The sequence below is a fragment of the Dasypus novemcinctus genome, chromosome 21, assembly GCF_030445035.2.
Source record: "Dasypus novemcinctus isolate mDasNov1 chromosome 21, mDasNov1.1.hap2, whole genome shotgun sequence".
Taxonomy (NCBI): domain Eukaryota; kingdom Metazoa; phylum Chordata; class Mammalia; order Cingulata; family Dasypodidae; genus Dasypus; species Dasypus novemcinctus.
In genome coordinates, this window is record NC_080693.1 from 23,430,332 (window position 1) to 23,443,534 (window position 13,203).

General features: G+C 46.9%; 1 protein-coding gene across 1 annotated transcript in view; it reads right to left on the minus strand.

Annotated features, from left to right (window-relative positions):
- The window catches only part of CFAP52 (cilia and flagella associated protein 52), a 59,302-nt gene that overhangs the window by 2,430 nt on the left and 43,669 nt on the right, over window positions 1-13,203 (minus strand). The window contains exons 9-12 of the mRNA XM_058283487.1: window positions 12,725-12,873; window positions 8,150-8,295; window positions 3,517-3,668; window positions 1,513-1,615 (exon numbers count right to left, since the gene is read on the minus strand). Of these exons, the coding sequence (XP_058139470.1) occupies window positions 1,513-1,615; window positions 3,517-3,668; window positions 8,150-8,295; window positions 12,725-12,873 (550 nt within the window). The remainder of the gene's footprint in view (window positions 1-1,512; window positions 1,616-3,516; window positions 3,669-8,149; window positions 8,296-12,724; window positions 12,874-13,203) is intronic.

Sequence of the window (13,203 nt, forward strand, 5' to 3'; positions counted from 1 at the left end):
CAGATTTTACAAAGTAGGGAGCAGATAGACATTGAATATTATAGTGTTTGTCATCCCAACAAGCTCTGTCTCTCTCCAGGATGGAAACTGGTTTATCACCAGGTCTTGCTTATCTGCAGATCTATAGGGTGGATTTCTATTTTCTGGGAAAACCCCTGCAGGTCAGTTGTTTTTTTTTTAAAGATTTTTTTAAAAAAATTTATTCCCCCCTCCCTCCAGCAGTTGTCTGCTTTCTGTGTCCATTCGCTGTGTGTTCTTCTGTGACCGTTTCTATTCTTATCAGTGGCACCAGGAATCTGTTTCTTTTTTAGTGTGTGTGGCATCATCTTGTGTCAGCTCTCCATGTGTGTGGCGCCATTCCTGGGCAGGCTGCACTTTCTTTCACGCTGGGTGGCTCTCCTTATGGGCGCACTCCTTGCGTGTAGGGCTCCCCTACGCAGGGGATACCCCTGCATGGCACGGCAGTCCTTGCGCACATCAGCACTGCGCGTGGGCCAGCTCCACACGGGTCAAGGAGGCCTGGGGTTTGAACTGCAGACCTCCCATGTAGTAGGCAGACGCCCTATCCATTGGGCCAAGTCCGCTTCCCAGGTCAGTTGTTTTTGTCTTCTGGAAAATTCTTTCTCAGAAAGGGGTCCCTCCTAGCAGTGCCCAATGCCAGGAACCATTTTATTTTACTTAACATTACAAATGCTGATTGCATTGATAAAAAGTTCTGTTTTCTTGTTAAAAGCTTAAAGAAGTATAAAAGCATGCCAAAACCAGTGTTTCTCAGGACTTGTACTCACGGAATTTGTTGGGGCTTGATTTCCTGCCTTTACCACCAAGGAATCAAAGTGATGCTTTCCTGGGTAAGCCCTGCCAGGGGCTCAGTCTTTGCAAGGATACTCACCTGGGATGCTCTCCCCTCAGCTATAAGCTGAATTGGATGCTCAGGTGGTGAGGCCGAGCTCTGGCTGCTCTGGCTTGGCTGGCAGGGTGGATGACCCCTGGTATCCTTACCCGTCACCTCCCTGCCCTTCCCCTGAAGCTTCTTGCTTGGCCCAAAGGGAAACCTTCCCCCAGACAGAAGGGTCGATCTACCTCCAAGGGCAAAGCCTCCCCAGTTAAAGAGATGTTGACCTATATTAATGGATTAGTGTGATCAGAGGTCTGTTGCCTACCAATTTGAATTTAGTCCAAGTGATACCTGGTTTGGGCATAGAAATTTGATTCGAGCCTCAGGATCTTCCTAATATTAAAAACCATCATTTATCGAGTACCTACTATGTGCCAGGTCCCCTGCTATAAGCATTATACACCTGCATGGCTTTAATCCACACAGCAAGTCTAAGAGGTCAGCATTATCATTTCCATTTTACGGAGGAAACTGAGGTGCCAAAAGGGTGCATGGCATTTCCCAGGCCACACAGCTCCTCGGCTGCAGAACCATTGTGTGAGTGGGGGGTGGCTGGGCTCTGCTTCTCTCTTGTACCTGAAAGAGCTTGACTCTTGCTGGGTGGGAGTCCTTACCTTTCTGTCTGTTCCACTGGTGATGATCTGGAATTCTTCAGGGTGATAGCAAACACACTGGAATAAGGTGTTGGCCAGGATCATCTGATTCCTCCTAAGACGCCTTAAAAAAAAAAAAAAAGATTCAGTAGCTATGAAGCCCAGCTTTCTCTTCCCCAGAAAAGGAATTTACTATTCAAACTGGATTTGGTACGAGCTTGGATGCCGGTTGGTTGACCTATCCCAAACAGCTGCCACTGCTCAGCAAAATAGCATTTGTGTTTCTCCAAAATAGAGATTGGGTTCCCTTGCTCACCCCACCAACTACACCTATCGCCTCCCAACTACACCTATCAGCGGCTGGCAGGGCAAAGACAAGGCACGGGACTCAGTGGGAGGCCCAAATTCTGGCCAGATGGATGTAGGAGAGGCTGAACCCGAGCCAACCTTACTTTACTCTCAAGGGCACATTCCAAAGCGCAGGTCCCTACAAGCTGAGGGGCCAAGCCTGGGGAGGGACTTTTTACAAATGGGGATCGCTGGGCCCCACCTCTAGGGATCTGGATTTAGTAGGCTGGGAGAGGGGCCCCAGATCTGCATTTTTAACCAGCATCCCAGCTGATTCTTATGTGCCCAAGGTTGAGAACCATTGCTTTAGAAATGTGTGAAGATTGCTGCTTTTCCCATTCACACAGGGGTGCTGGGGGACCATCTCACAGGCCAGGCTCAAAAAAAAAAAAATTTTTTTTTTGCCTTATGCATCATTTTTTCCCATTAGGGAAGTTTTCAAATGTGGTGTCTGAGCTGAGCATTCTTCAAGATTTTGGCACAACTGAACTAAATATTCCTGCTTAACAACAGGGAGGCTTTAAGGATCTGAGATTGTCACAAACCACCCAAGTAAATAAGCTTAGACATGCCCTTCCAGTTCTATATTTTCCCAATGTAAACCTCTAGTATAGACTAATACCCTCTTATAAGTGTGGTCCTTGGGCATCTCTTGGGGGCTTGTTAGAAATGCTAAGTCTCAGGCTCCACCCCAGGACTAATGAATCAAAATCTACACCTTAACAAGATTCCCAGGTGATCCTATGCCCACGGGGCTAGAAGACAGAGGCTTGGTTTTTGTCTTTTAATCTATTAAATGAAAAGCGTTCTGCCTTTGCCTGTAGTTCTCATTCTCTTCTTTCCTGTCAAGAACATTTCATATTCTTGTGTGTGTGTGTGTGAATCTCCTTTCTCCCACCTCTGTACTTATTCAAGTCTCTCTCATGAAGCTATAAGGAGGGGATGCAGCTTCCCTCCATATAGCTGCATATAGGGGAATGGGCAGGAGGAGAGAGGCTGGGACAGGGGTCTGATGTGAAAATAAAAGCACACAGAAAAAAATGCTTATTGTCAAAAATTCAAAAACCTTCTTTGAAAATCCCTTCAGTTACTCCTACAATTGAGTCCACATGCTTGGTCTAGTTGGCTTGTATTTGGCACCCTCTAGGGGAAGTGATAGGTTCCCAGAAGCTCCTGGGACTATGGTCAACTGAAAGGAAGAGCAACTTTATGCCACCTCCAAGCCCCACCACTTCCGCAGCCCTCCAACCCATGATCATTCCGGGTTTGACTTGATGGAGCGGACTGACAAGAGGGACTGCCTGCATTCCTTACAATTACCCTTGCTCCCTTGTCTTCCTGAATGCTTGGAGTGGAATTTGTCTAAGTTGAGTCATGCAGTTTACTGTGTGTATCAAGAAAGCTAATTCCCAATTCATCCAGCAACTTCTAAGATTCAGCCCCGCCTGGAAACTATGCCCTTGCACCAGTATCTGTAAACCCTGAACCTCAACGAACAGGGATGGAGATGCGGGTCTCCTGGTGACCATGCTCTTTACTGTTGCCTTAGGTAAGAGTCTGCCCTTGGCTGGAAACTTCTCTCAAGTCCATAAAATGCCGGAACTGTTGGGTTTTGTCCCGCGTTAACACTAGATTTGGGCACTTTAGTAAATCTTCTTCTCATCACAGACCACCTACACAAGGTCCCAGATGATGCAAGTTCCGTCGGTGCTGGCGGTGACGCACTCCTCGTTGTTCTTCTTCACCCTGATGCAGGACACAGAGGACTTGTGCTCCTTTAGGGCCTCCTCGAGCTTCTGGGTCTGGCAGCCGATCTGCCACACCCTCACCTGAAAGTCACAAAGTGCACGCTCTCAATACAACCTTGGGACTTAAGAAAGGAGATTCCAAGAGCTTTCCAGCCTCTGCTGAGCTTGACTTGTTTTTGCTTTGTTTTTCTGGTTTTTATTGTGTTTTGTTTTGTTTTTTTGACTCCTCTGTTCTCATTTCAACTGTGTGAGCTGGGAATGCCAAGTCCAAGGACAGGAATATTCATGTATAAGATGTGATCCTCTTCCATGGGGCCCAGCAAAATGCTACTATTTATTCTGTACCTATTTCTACTTTCAGGCTGAGATATTTACTGGACATTCACTACTAAAAACCAATCATGCGAGGGCTGCTGCTAAACCAAGTGAAACAGTTTGTCTACTCATTTGTGCTGAGAGTTGCTCTCAAATTTCTGGTACCATTAGGAAATGTCTTGGGTACTCAGAGCCCTATTTAAGAGTTTATGTCAGCTCAGTTTTAATCATTTAACTCAATGGTTCTCAACCCTATCAAACCCAACACCCATCTTCTATAACAAATATTTTCTAACACCCTTATTACTATCCTGAATTGAAATTCATCAGGAATACAACCCACATACACAAAGCTTCACAAGAGCCAATATGATGTCCTAACTGTGACAGAAACGATTTATAATGCAATAGTGTGTCCTTTAATGAGAAGAACTCTGGCACAACTGCACTAGAAAACACAATAACGTCAGAAGCTTATACCTTCTTATGATGAGTATGTTGGATTTATGAAAAAGAAGAAGTATAGAAACCATTCTGTACAAGCACCACAGGACAATGGAAGAACAGCAGTCTGGGTGGGCATTAGAATAAAAACTAACGCTAGGATGCTAGGATGAATAATAGCAGACTAGATTTATTTGTATCTGGTAAGAGGAAAATAACCTCTTATTTTCGTCAAAGCGAAGATAAGGTGGAAGCACGTTGTCACACACGAGCTGGGCTATATTCATTTCTTCGGTGTCCACATAATGCCCTATGTGATGACGTGGCGTGAGGTAATGGCTAAGTGTCAAAGAAAACAAACCTCTTATCTTGAAACCCCACTACACTGGAGGCGCACATCCTCCGCAGAGCCGCTATTCAAAATAGTTAAGGAGTATGGTGTGGGCCCCAGGAGTGGAACCAGGGTCCTAGAGGCACTTTGGATATGCAGAGCATTAACCCTGCGATTATGGGGTTGTAGGGAGGTCTGGGTAGCTTGGGGGAAGGAGACCGGGTGATGGGGTTGGGGTCTTCGCAAGTGGGGGTATTCAGGCAACAGCATTTGAGCAGCTATTGCATTCCTATCAGTGCATAGCTGCTGGCCAGCAGCCCGGGTCTCTAGTACTTATAAAGGCCATGAAGACTGAAGTCAAGACCTGCCCTGGGGAATGGAGCTGACCAGGGGGTGCAAATAGATTGCTGAGCAGGGGTTACAAATGTGTTTGCAATGTGTGATTTCCTCCTGCAGCTTTCATCAGTCCAGGACCCAGAGTGCAGGTGGTCTGGTCCAAGCCAAGTGTATGTCAGCCAAAGGGGTGCTGATGCAAAGTACCAGAACTCTGCTGGTTTTTATAAAGGGCATTTATTTGGGATAAAAGCTTACAGTCACAAGGCCCTAAAGAGTCCAACTCGAGGTTACTTAAGAGGTACTTTCTCACCCAAAGTCTGTTACCACGTGTTGAAGCAAGATGGTGGGCGATGTCTGCAAGGGTTCAGCCTTCCTCTTCCTCTTAAGGCTCCATAGTCCCAGCTTCTTCCCGTCTGAACTGTCGACTGGCATAAGGCTCGTCTCTCTCCCCGGGGCTCATTTCTTTCTGGGCCCAGCTGCTTAGGTCTCTTCACAAGGTCAGGCTCATCTCTCTTTCCTGGGCCACAGGATCCCGTCTGATGAGCTATTTCTCTTCCTCTGTGTTCTTCTACTCTGGGTATTTACTTCTTTGTGAGAGTCTGTTTTATCCCCACCAAGAAAGTGGGGACTCAAACTGTGTCACCCTAATGACGTGGCCAAATAAAAGCCCTAATCTTGATTTAATAAAGTAAAACTGAAACCCCAGAATCTATACAATCTAATCCCCCCAGAGGAACAGACTAGTTTACAAACACAATCCAATATCTATTTTTGGAATTCATAAACAATACCAATATCTATTTTTGGAATTCATAAACAACACCAAACTGCCACACCAAGGGTGTCTGTATCACAAGGCAAGGCGGATGCCCTACAAGGATGCCAGAGCAAGCAAGGATGCTAAGGGTGTCAACAAGAGCAAGGCTGGAGTGATAAGGGAAGGAAGTAGAGCCATGAGGGGAAGGGGGGCAGCGAGCAGGGGAGATGGTCGAGGGCTAGACATGTAAACCACACCAGATTTTGAAGACTTAGTACATGAAGAATGTAAAACATCTCATTAACAGTAGTATTATAGTCCCTTTGCACACAAGAAAACTGAAGCACAGAGAGGTTTAAGAATGCTCCCAAGGACACACAGCTGGAAAGTGGTGGGAATGAAACTGAGCCCAAGCAGTATGACTCCAAAACCCAGGCTCTCAGCCGTAGACTGTATTGCCTAAACTCTGCTAAAGCTCATCAAAATGTTGAAGGCTTCTTTTCCTTGCTAAATTCTTCCTATTGATAGCCTGGAGAAAAGAAGGGAAAAGAAAATGATTTAGGTTAAGAAAAATCTGACAGACTGACAGAATTCCTAGGTAGGGAAAAGGAAGGCTTTGGGAAAAGAAGAAAGAAAGCTGGGGAAGAGCTGGGGGGAGGGGAGATGTGGAGATACATGTGTGAGGGAAAGATATTTTAGGATCCTCGAAATGATGGAAGGAAATAAAAAATAACAGTTAAAATATCTAGTTGTGTTAAAGAGTTCTTAAACTATCATGTGTCTCAAAACACAAGATAAGATACAGGCAATTTATACAACCGTGGTCCTTGGGGAAAGGAACAATTATTCCAACACTCTGTCAAGAACCACCTTGGTGTCTAGACCTTGGGGGTGTGATCCAGTGTCCCACGGCCTCCTAGTTAACAGACTGCCTAAAATGTGGAAAGTCTTTTGAGGAGCTGTGGCCGTTTGATATTATTTATGAATTCCAAAAGGAGATCTTTTCTTTAAAGATTTATTTTATTTATTTCTCCCCACCCCCTCATTGTTTGCACTTTGCCGTGTGCTGTCTTTAGGAGGCACTGGGAACTGAACCCAGGACCTCTGATGTGGGAGGGAGGTGCCCAGTTGATTGCTTGAGCCACATCCACTCCCTGCTTGTTGTGTTTCTCTTTGTTTTTTCTTCTTGTGTCTCTTGTTGTGTCACCTACTGCCTGCCTGTCGCATCAGCTCGCTGTCTTGCTCATTCTCTTTAGGAGGCACTGGGAACCTCTGCTCCCTGCTTTGTTCTGTCTCTCATTATTTTGGAGAGGCAGGACCCATGGAGCCTTAAATGGGAAGAGGAAGGCTGAACCTTCAGAGACGTGGCCCACCATCTTTCTCCAACACATGGCAACAGACTGGGTGAGAAAAACACTCTTATGGTACCTTGAGTTGGACTCTTTAGGGCCTTGCAACTGTAAGCTTCTACCCCAAATAACTACCCTTTATAAAAGCCAACAAATTTCTGGTACTTTGCATCAGCACCCCTTTGACTGACTAATATAGGGCAAATAGAGCTTAATTGGCAAAATAAATCATGAAATGACAATATGTGACATTAATAATCCCTTTTCTCCAGTTCCTCCTTGCCCCCAACCCCATGCATAAGACAGGCCACGTGTGTGGACCTGGCAGAAAGTAAACCCTCAATAAATGTTTCTGAATTCATAGCTCTATTCCTTACAGAACATGTTCATGTTTATATCTTAAATGTCCTTTCTGTGGACAAATACATTTATACATATATTTCTATTCTTAAGACTTTAATGTATGATGTATTTTAGTGTTCTATCAACATCTTAATTTGATCTGAATCCTAGTACAGGTAAGATCAAATGGGAGAAGCAGGTGTGACTCAAGTAATTGGGCTGCCATGTACTATATAGGAGGTCCAGGATTCAATTCTCAGGGTCTCCTGGTGAAGGCAAGCTGCCCCGCACAGCGAGCTGGCCTGTGCAGAGTGCTGGCCCAGGTAGCAAGCCAGCCTGAGCAGAGAGCTGCCACCACAAGATGACACAACAAAAAGAGACACAGAGAGACAATAAGAGATGCAGCAGACCAGGGAGCTGAGGTGACTCAAGATACTGAGCATCTCTCTCCCATTCCAGAAGGTCCCAGGATCAGTTCCTGGTGCCACCTAGAGAGAAGACAAGCAGACAAGAAGAACACACAGTGAGTGGACACAGAGAGCAGACAGCAAGCACAAAACAACAAGGGGATGGGGAGAAATAAATAAATCTTAAGGGAAATAAAAAAGGTCAAATGGATGGCCTCCTGTGAGCCAGTTGCTCTAAACCCAGGCCTGCTTTTCAGAGATTCAGCTTTCAAGAACAGTACCTCCCCTTCCCCGCCGCCGCTGATGATCCTTTTGCAGTCACTGGTGGTGGCGATGGCGGTCACGCCGATCCTGTGGGCGCTGTTGATGACGTACATCAACCTGCCCGTCTCTGGGGCGAAGGCTCGGATTCTACCATCGTTCCAGGCTGGCAAGAAAGGGAAACAGAAGGCAGCAGGATCAATCCACTCACCCCCTCTCCAAACACACCACTGCTCTCCTAACTCACAAATAAGAATAGGATAGAAGAAAGAGGCCACCCCTCCCCACTGCCAGGACTCATAGCCCCCTTTTCCCTGCCTCCCTACCCTGGCCATGCCTGGCTGAGAAAAGGGTGGTTTGTCTGCCTCCGGGTATACGCCACCCCAGGTGTGGCAGCTGGATATTATTTATGAATTCCAAAAAAAGATATCTGATTATGTTTTTAAACTGCTCTCTTCCTCTGGGTGTGATAACCCTTTGATTGTATTAGATTCAGCTGAGATGTCTGATTAAATGATGTTAAGAAAAGGGCTTTGGGGAAACGGACTTTGGCCCAGTGGTTAGGGCGTCCGTCTACCACATGGGAGGTCCGCGGTTCAAACCCCGGGCCTCCTTGACCCGTGTGGAGCTGGCCCATGCGCAGTGCTGATGCGCGCAAGGAGTGCTGTGCCACGCAGGGGTGTCCCCCGCGTAGGGGAGCCCCACGCGCAAGGAGTGCACCCATAAGGAGAGCCGCCCAGCGCGAAGGAGGGAGCAGCCTGCCGAGGAATGGTGCCGCTGACGACAACAGAAGCGGACAAAGAAACAAGACGCAGCAAAAAAAACCACAGAAAACAGACAACCGGGGGAGGGGAGGGGAATTAAATAAATAAAAATAAATCTTTAAAAATAAATAAATAAAGGGCTTTGATTGAACCACGTCATTAGAGTGCAAATCAGCACTGAGTCCCCTCGGTGGGCTGATAAAACAGACTCTCACACAGAAGTAGACAAACAGGAGAAGAACACAGAGGAATGGAGACAGCTCTTCAGACATGGTAGAGGTCCTGGGAAGAGAGATGACCCTGATAGTCTACAGCTGACCTTGTGAAGAGACGGGAACAGCTGAGCCCAGACAGAAATGACCCCCAGGGAGAGAGACAAGCCTTATGCTAGCCTCCAACTGAGACTGGAAGAAGCGGGACTCGTGGAGCCTCAAGAGGAAGAAGGAGGGCTGGACCCTGCAAGTGTCACCCATCATTTTGTGTCAACAGATGGGAACAGATTTTGGATGAGACGGTACCTGTTGTGGTACCCTGAGTTGGACTCTTTAGGGCCTTGTGACTGTAAGCTTCTACCCCTAATAAATACCCTTTATAAAAGCCGGAAGAGTTCTGGTACTTTGCATCAGCACCCCTTTGGCTGACTGAGACACCAGGTGAGGAAGGGTGGAGAGGAAAAGAAGTGGAGAGACCAGCCCCACCTCTCCCATGAGCTGCAGTTCTGTACACTCAACCACCTGGTTATAATATATAATTTCATATAATTTCATATTTCCAAGTGTTGGCCTCCCGCCCCCCATAATTAAATCTCACCTCCACCATCTCAGTAACAGTTGCCACCATCCCTCCAGGTGTGCAAGCCAAGAATCTCAGAGCCATTCTTAATTCTTCTCTGTTCTGCCCCACTCACACACATTCAATCCATTGGCAAGTCTCATCAGTTCTACCTTGAAAAAGCATCCGGAACCCGGCCACTTCTCAGCCCTGTACTGTGACCAACCCTCGTCCAAGGTAGCACCATCTCTCTCCTGGACTGTTACAACAGCTTCCCCCCAGGGCTTCCACTCCTGCTCCCCGCTACCATCAGTTAGGGTGAAGTTTTTAAAACCACATCACCTCCCTGATCAGGGACCTCCAGTAGCTGTTCCCACTGAGCTTAGAATAAGCATCCAAACTCCTTTATCCTACAGGGTAACTAGTCTCTGCCCTCTACCCACCTCTTCAACCTCCCTCTACCACTCTCCTTGACCCCGCCTCCCCTACAACCTTCCCCACTACACAGTGGCCCTCTCTCTATTCCTCAAAGACACTCAGGGATTTCCCACTTGCTGTTCCCTCTGTGTGGAACATTTTCCCAAAGCTCTTCCCACGGCTGGCTCTTTCTCATCATTTAGGTCTTAGTTTTACTGTCACGTCTTATCCAATTTTCAATGGGATGCTCGAGATAGATCTCATTACATCAAAGAAGTAAAAGGAAAGAAATAAAAGGATGAGGGAGTGGGTCCTGGGGACATCTGGGAGAAGAACATTCCAGGCAGGTGGGACAGTAGAGCCACAGCCCTATGCCTGGTGGTTTTGAGAAATAGCAAGGAAGCAAGCATAGCTGCAGGAGGCCAGTAGTAAGAAAAAAAGCCAGAGGCAAGAAGGTGGTGGTGAGGGAGGGAGAGAAGGCCAGGCAGGGCCTTGCAGACCATTGCAAGGCCTTTGTGTTTTACTCTGAGTAGAAGACTTTTTTTTTTAGGTGTTGGGGCCAAGGATTGAACCTGGGACCTCATAAGTGGGAAGCCGGTGCTCAGCCACTGAGCCACATCAGTTTCCCTGAGTTGATCTTTTCATTTGATTGCTTGTTGTTTGTGTTTGTCTTTAGGAGGCACTGGGAAACAACCCCAGGACCTTCCATGTGGGAAGCAGGCGCTCAACTGCTTGAGCCAATCTGCTCTCCAGTAGAAGGCTTTTGAGCCCTAGAACTGGCGTGATCTATTTTTTTTTTATTTTAGTTATTTCTCTCCCCTCCCCCACCTCCGCCCCGGTTGTGTATTCTCTGTGTCTATTTGCTGTGTCTTCTTCTTTGTCTACTTCTGTTGTTGTCAGCGGCACAGGATCTGTGTCTCTTTTTGTTGCATCATCTTGTGTCATCTCTCCGTGTGTGCGGCGCCATTCCTGGGCAGGCTGCACTTTCTTTTGCGCTGGGCGGCTCTCCTTACGGGTGCACTCCTTGCGCGTGGGGCTCCCTTACGCGGGAGACACCCCTGCGTGGCACGGCACTCCTTGTGCGCATCAGCACTGCGCATGGGCCAGCTCCACACGAGTCAAGGAGGCCCGGGGTTTGAACCGCGGACCTCCCATGTGGTAGACGGACACCCTAACCACTGGGCTAAGTCTGCTTCCCGTGGCATGATCTAACTTAACATTTTAAAAGAAGACTTATGGCTGCTGTGTTGGGAACAGACTGGGGGAGGGAGGTGATGGGCAAAGGCAGAAGCAGGAAGACTGGGTAGGAAGCTCCTAGAATAATCTAGAAGAGCGATGGTGTGGGCCAGGACCAGGGTGCAGACAATGAGAAGTGGTGGAATTCTGTGAAGGTAGAGTCACTAGGGACCTATTGATGTGGGTATAAGAGAAAAAGAGGAGGCGTGCATGACTCCCAGATTTTTGACCTGAGGGTTCGTTAGTTTTGAATTGGGAACCAAGAGCTCCTGGATGTGGAGAAGATGTGCCTGAGAGAGAAGCCAACATGGAGGACACATGGTCAAGAAAAGAGGGAGAGATGGGTTCCTGATATCATCATTTTAATAACTGCACCTAAAGATTTACCCTCTTGACTTTTCATTGATGTAACCAGTAAATTTATTTTTTGACCACCGGGGAAATTTATATATGGATTAAACATAAGACAATGTTAAGAAGCTACTACTTTACAGAAAAATGTTATTTCTAGAGATGTACACTGACATATTTAGAGGTGGAATATCAAGGTGTCTATAATTTATGTTAAAATATTTTGGCATAAAAATAAATTAAAAACAAGAAAATTCCCTTTGGAGCATAGTTTAGTTTGAGCTGGGTTTTTAGTCTCTTCTTACACAAGAGCCTGGTATTCAGTAAGTCCTCAAATCCATTTCGTAATTCAACTACTAAATGTCTCTGCCATAGAGAAAGGTATATATAATTATATACATACAGCAGCAATTTGGGAGAAAAGAAAAATGCTATTTGGTTCTTTCTAGCTCAGAAAATCTCCCAGCTGGAGGGGAAGTCAAAAGAGAGGCGAGGTTAGGAGAAAGGAAGGATGGACAGCGGGAGGCTGGTGAGGAGTGGAGAGGAGTGTAGGATGGAGAATGACAAGAATCAGAACCCTAGGCAGGGAAGCGGACTTGGCCCAATGGATAGGGTTTCCGTCTACCATATGGGAAGTCCAGGGTTCAAACCCCAGACCTCCTTGACCCGTGTGGAGCTGGCTCACACGCAGTGCTGATGCATGCAAGGAGTGCCGTGCCATGCAGGGGTGTCCCCACATCGAGAAGCCCCACGTGCAAAGAGTGCGCCCCATAAGGAGGGCTGCCCAGAGTGAAAGAAAGTGCAGCCTGCCCAGGAATGGCACCACACACAGAGAGCTGACACAGCAAGATGATGCAACAAAAAGTGACACAGATTCCCAATGCTGCTGCTAAGGATAGAAGTGGTCACAGAAGAACACACAGCGAATGGACACAGAGAGCAGACAACTGGGGGGCAGGGGGTGGTTAGGGGAGAGAAATAAATAAAAAATAAATCTTTTTAAAAAAGCAAACTCCCGGCAGCGCCTGAATCCAAATCTGAACGTGTGTGCGGTACCTGAAACGATGCTCTTGCCATCTCTCATGAAGTCAATGCCGTGGCAGGTCATGTTGGGAACTGTGATCCGCAGCAGCTCCCTGTTGGATGTCGTGTGCCACACTCTGATGTCTTTCTTGGCACAGGTGGCAAATAGCTCAGCAGTGCCACTGCAATGAAGCCATGGAGAGAAGCAGAGATGCCGTCATAAAAGGCACGCGGTGTCTCGCAGGCGCGTATTTGACTCTAAAATGGTTTTCACAAGGATGTGGGGAAGGATGGCTTTCAGATGACACCGATTAATGACCTTACAGATATCTTGTGTGAAACAGCATCCGATACCCGCAAAGCACATGCAGTATTTTGTGATCCTTTCCCTTTAGGAAGGATAGGGACAAAGTTGCTCAAAAAGAAAACGTCAAGTGTCTCAATGTCCTGTTGGACTGGAGGATAGAGAGTAATATCTTTTGAGATGAACATAATCTGTGAACTATTCATAT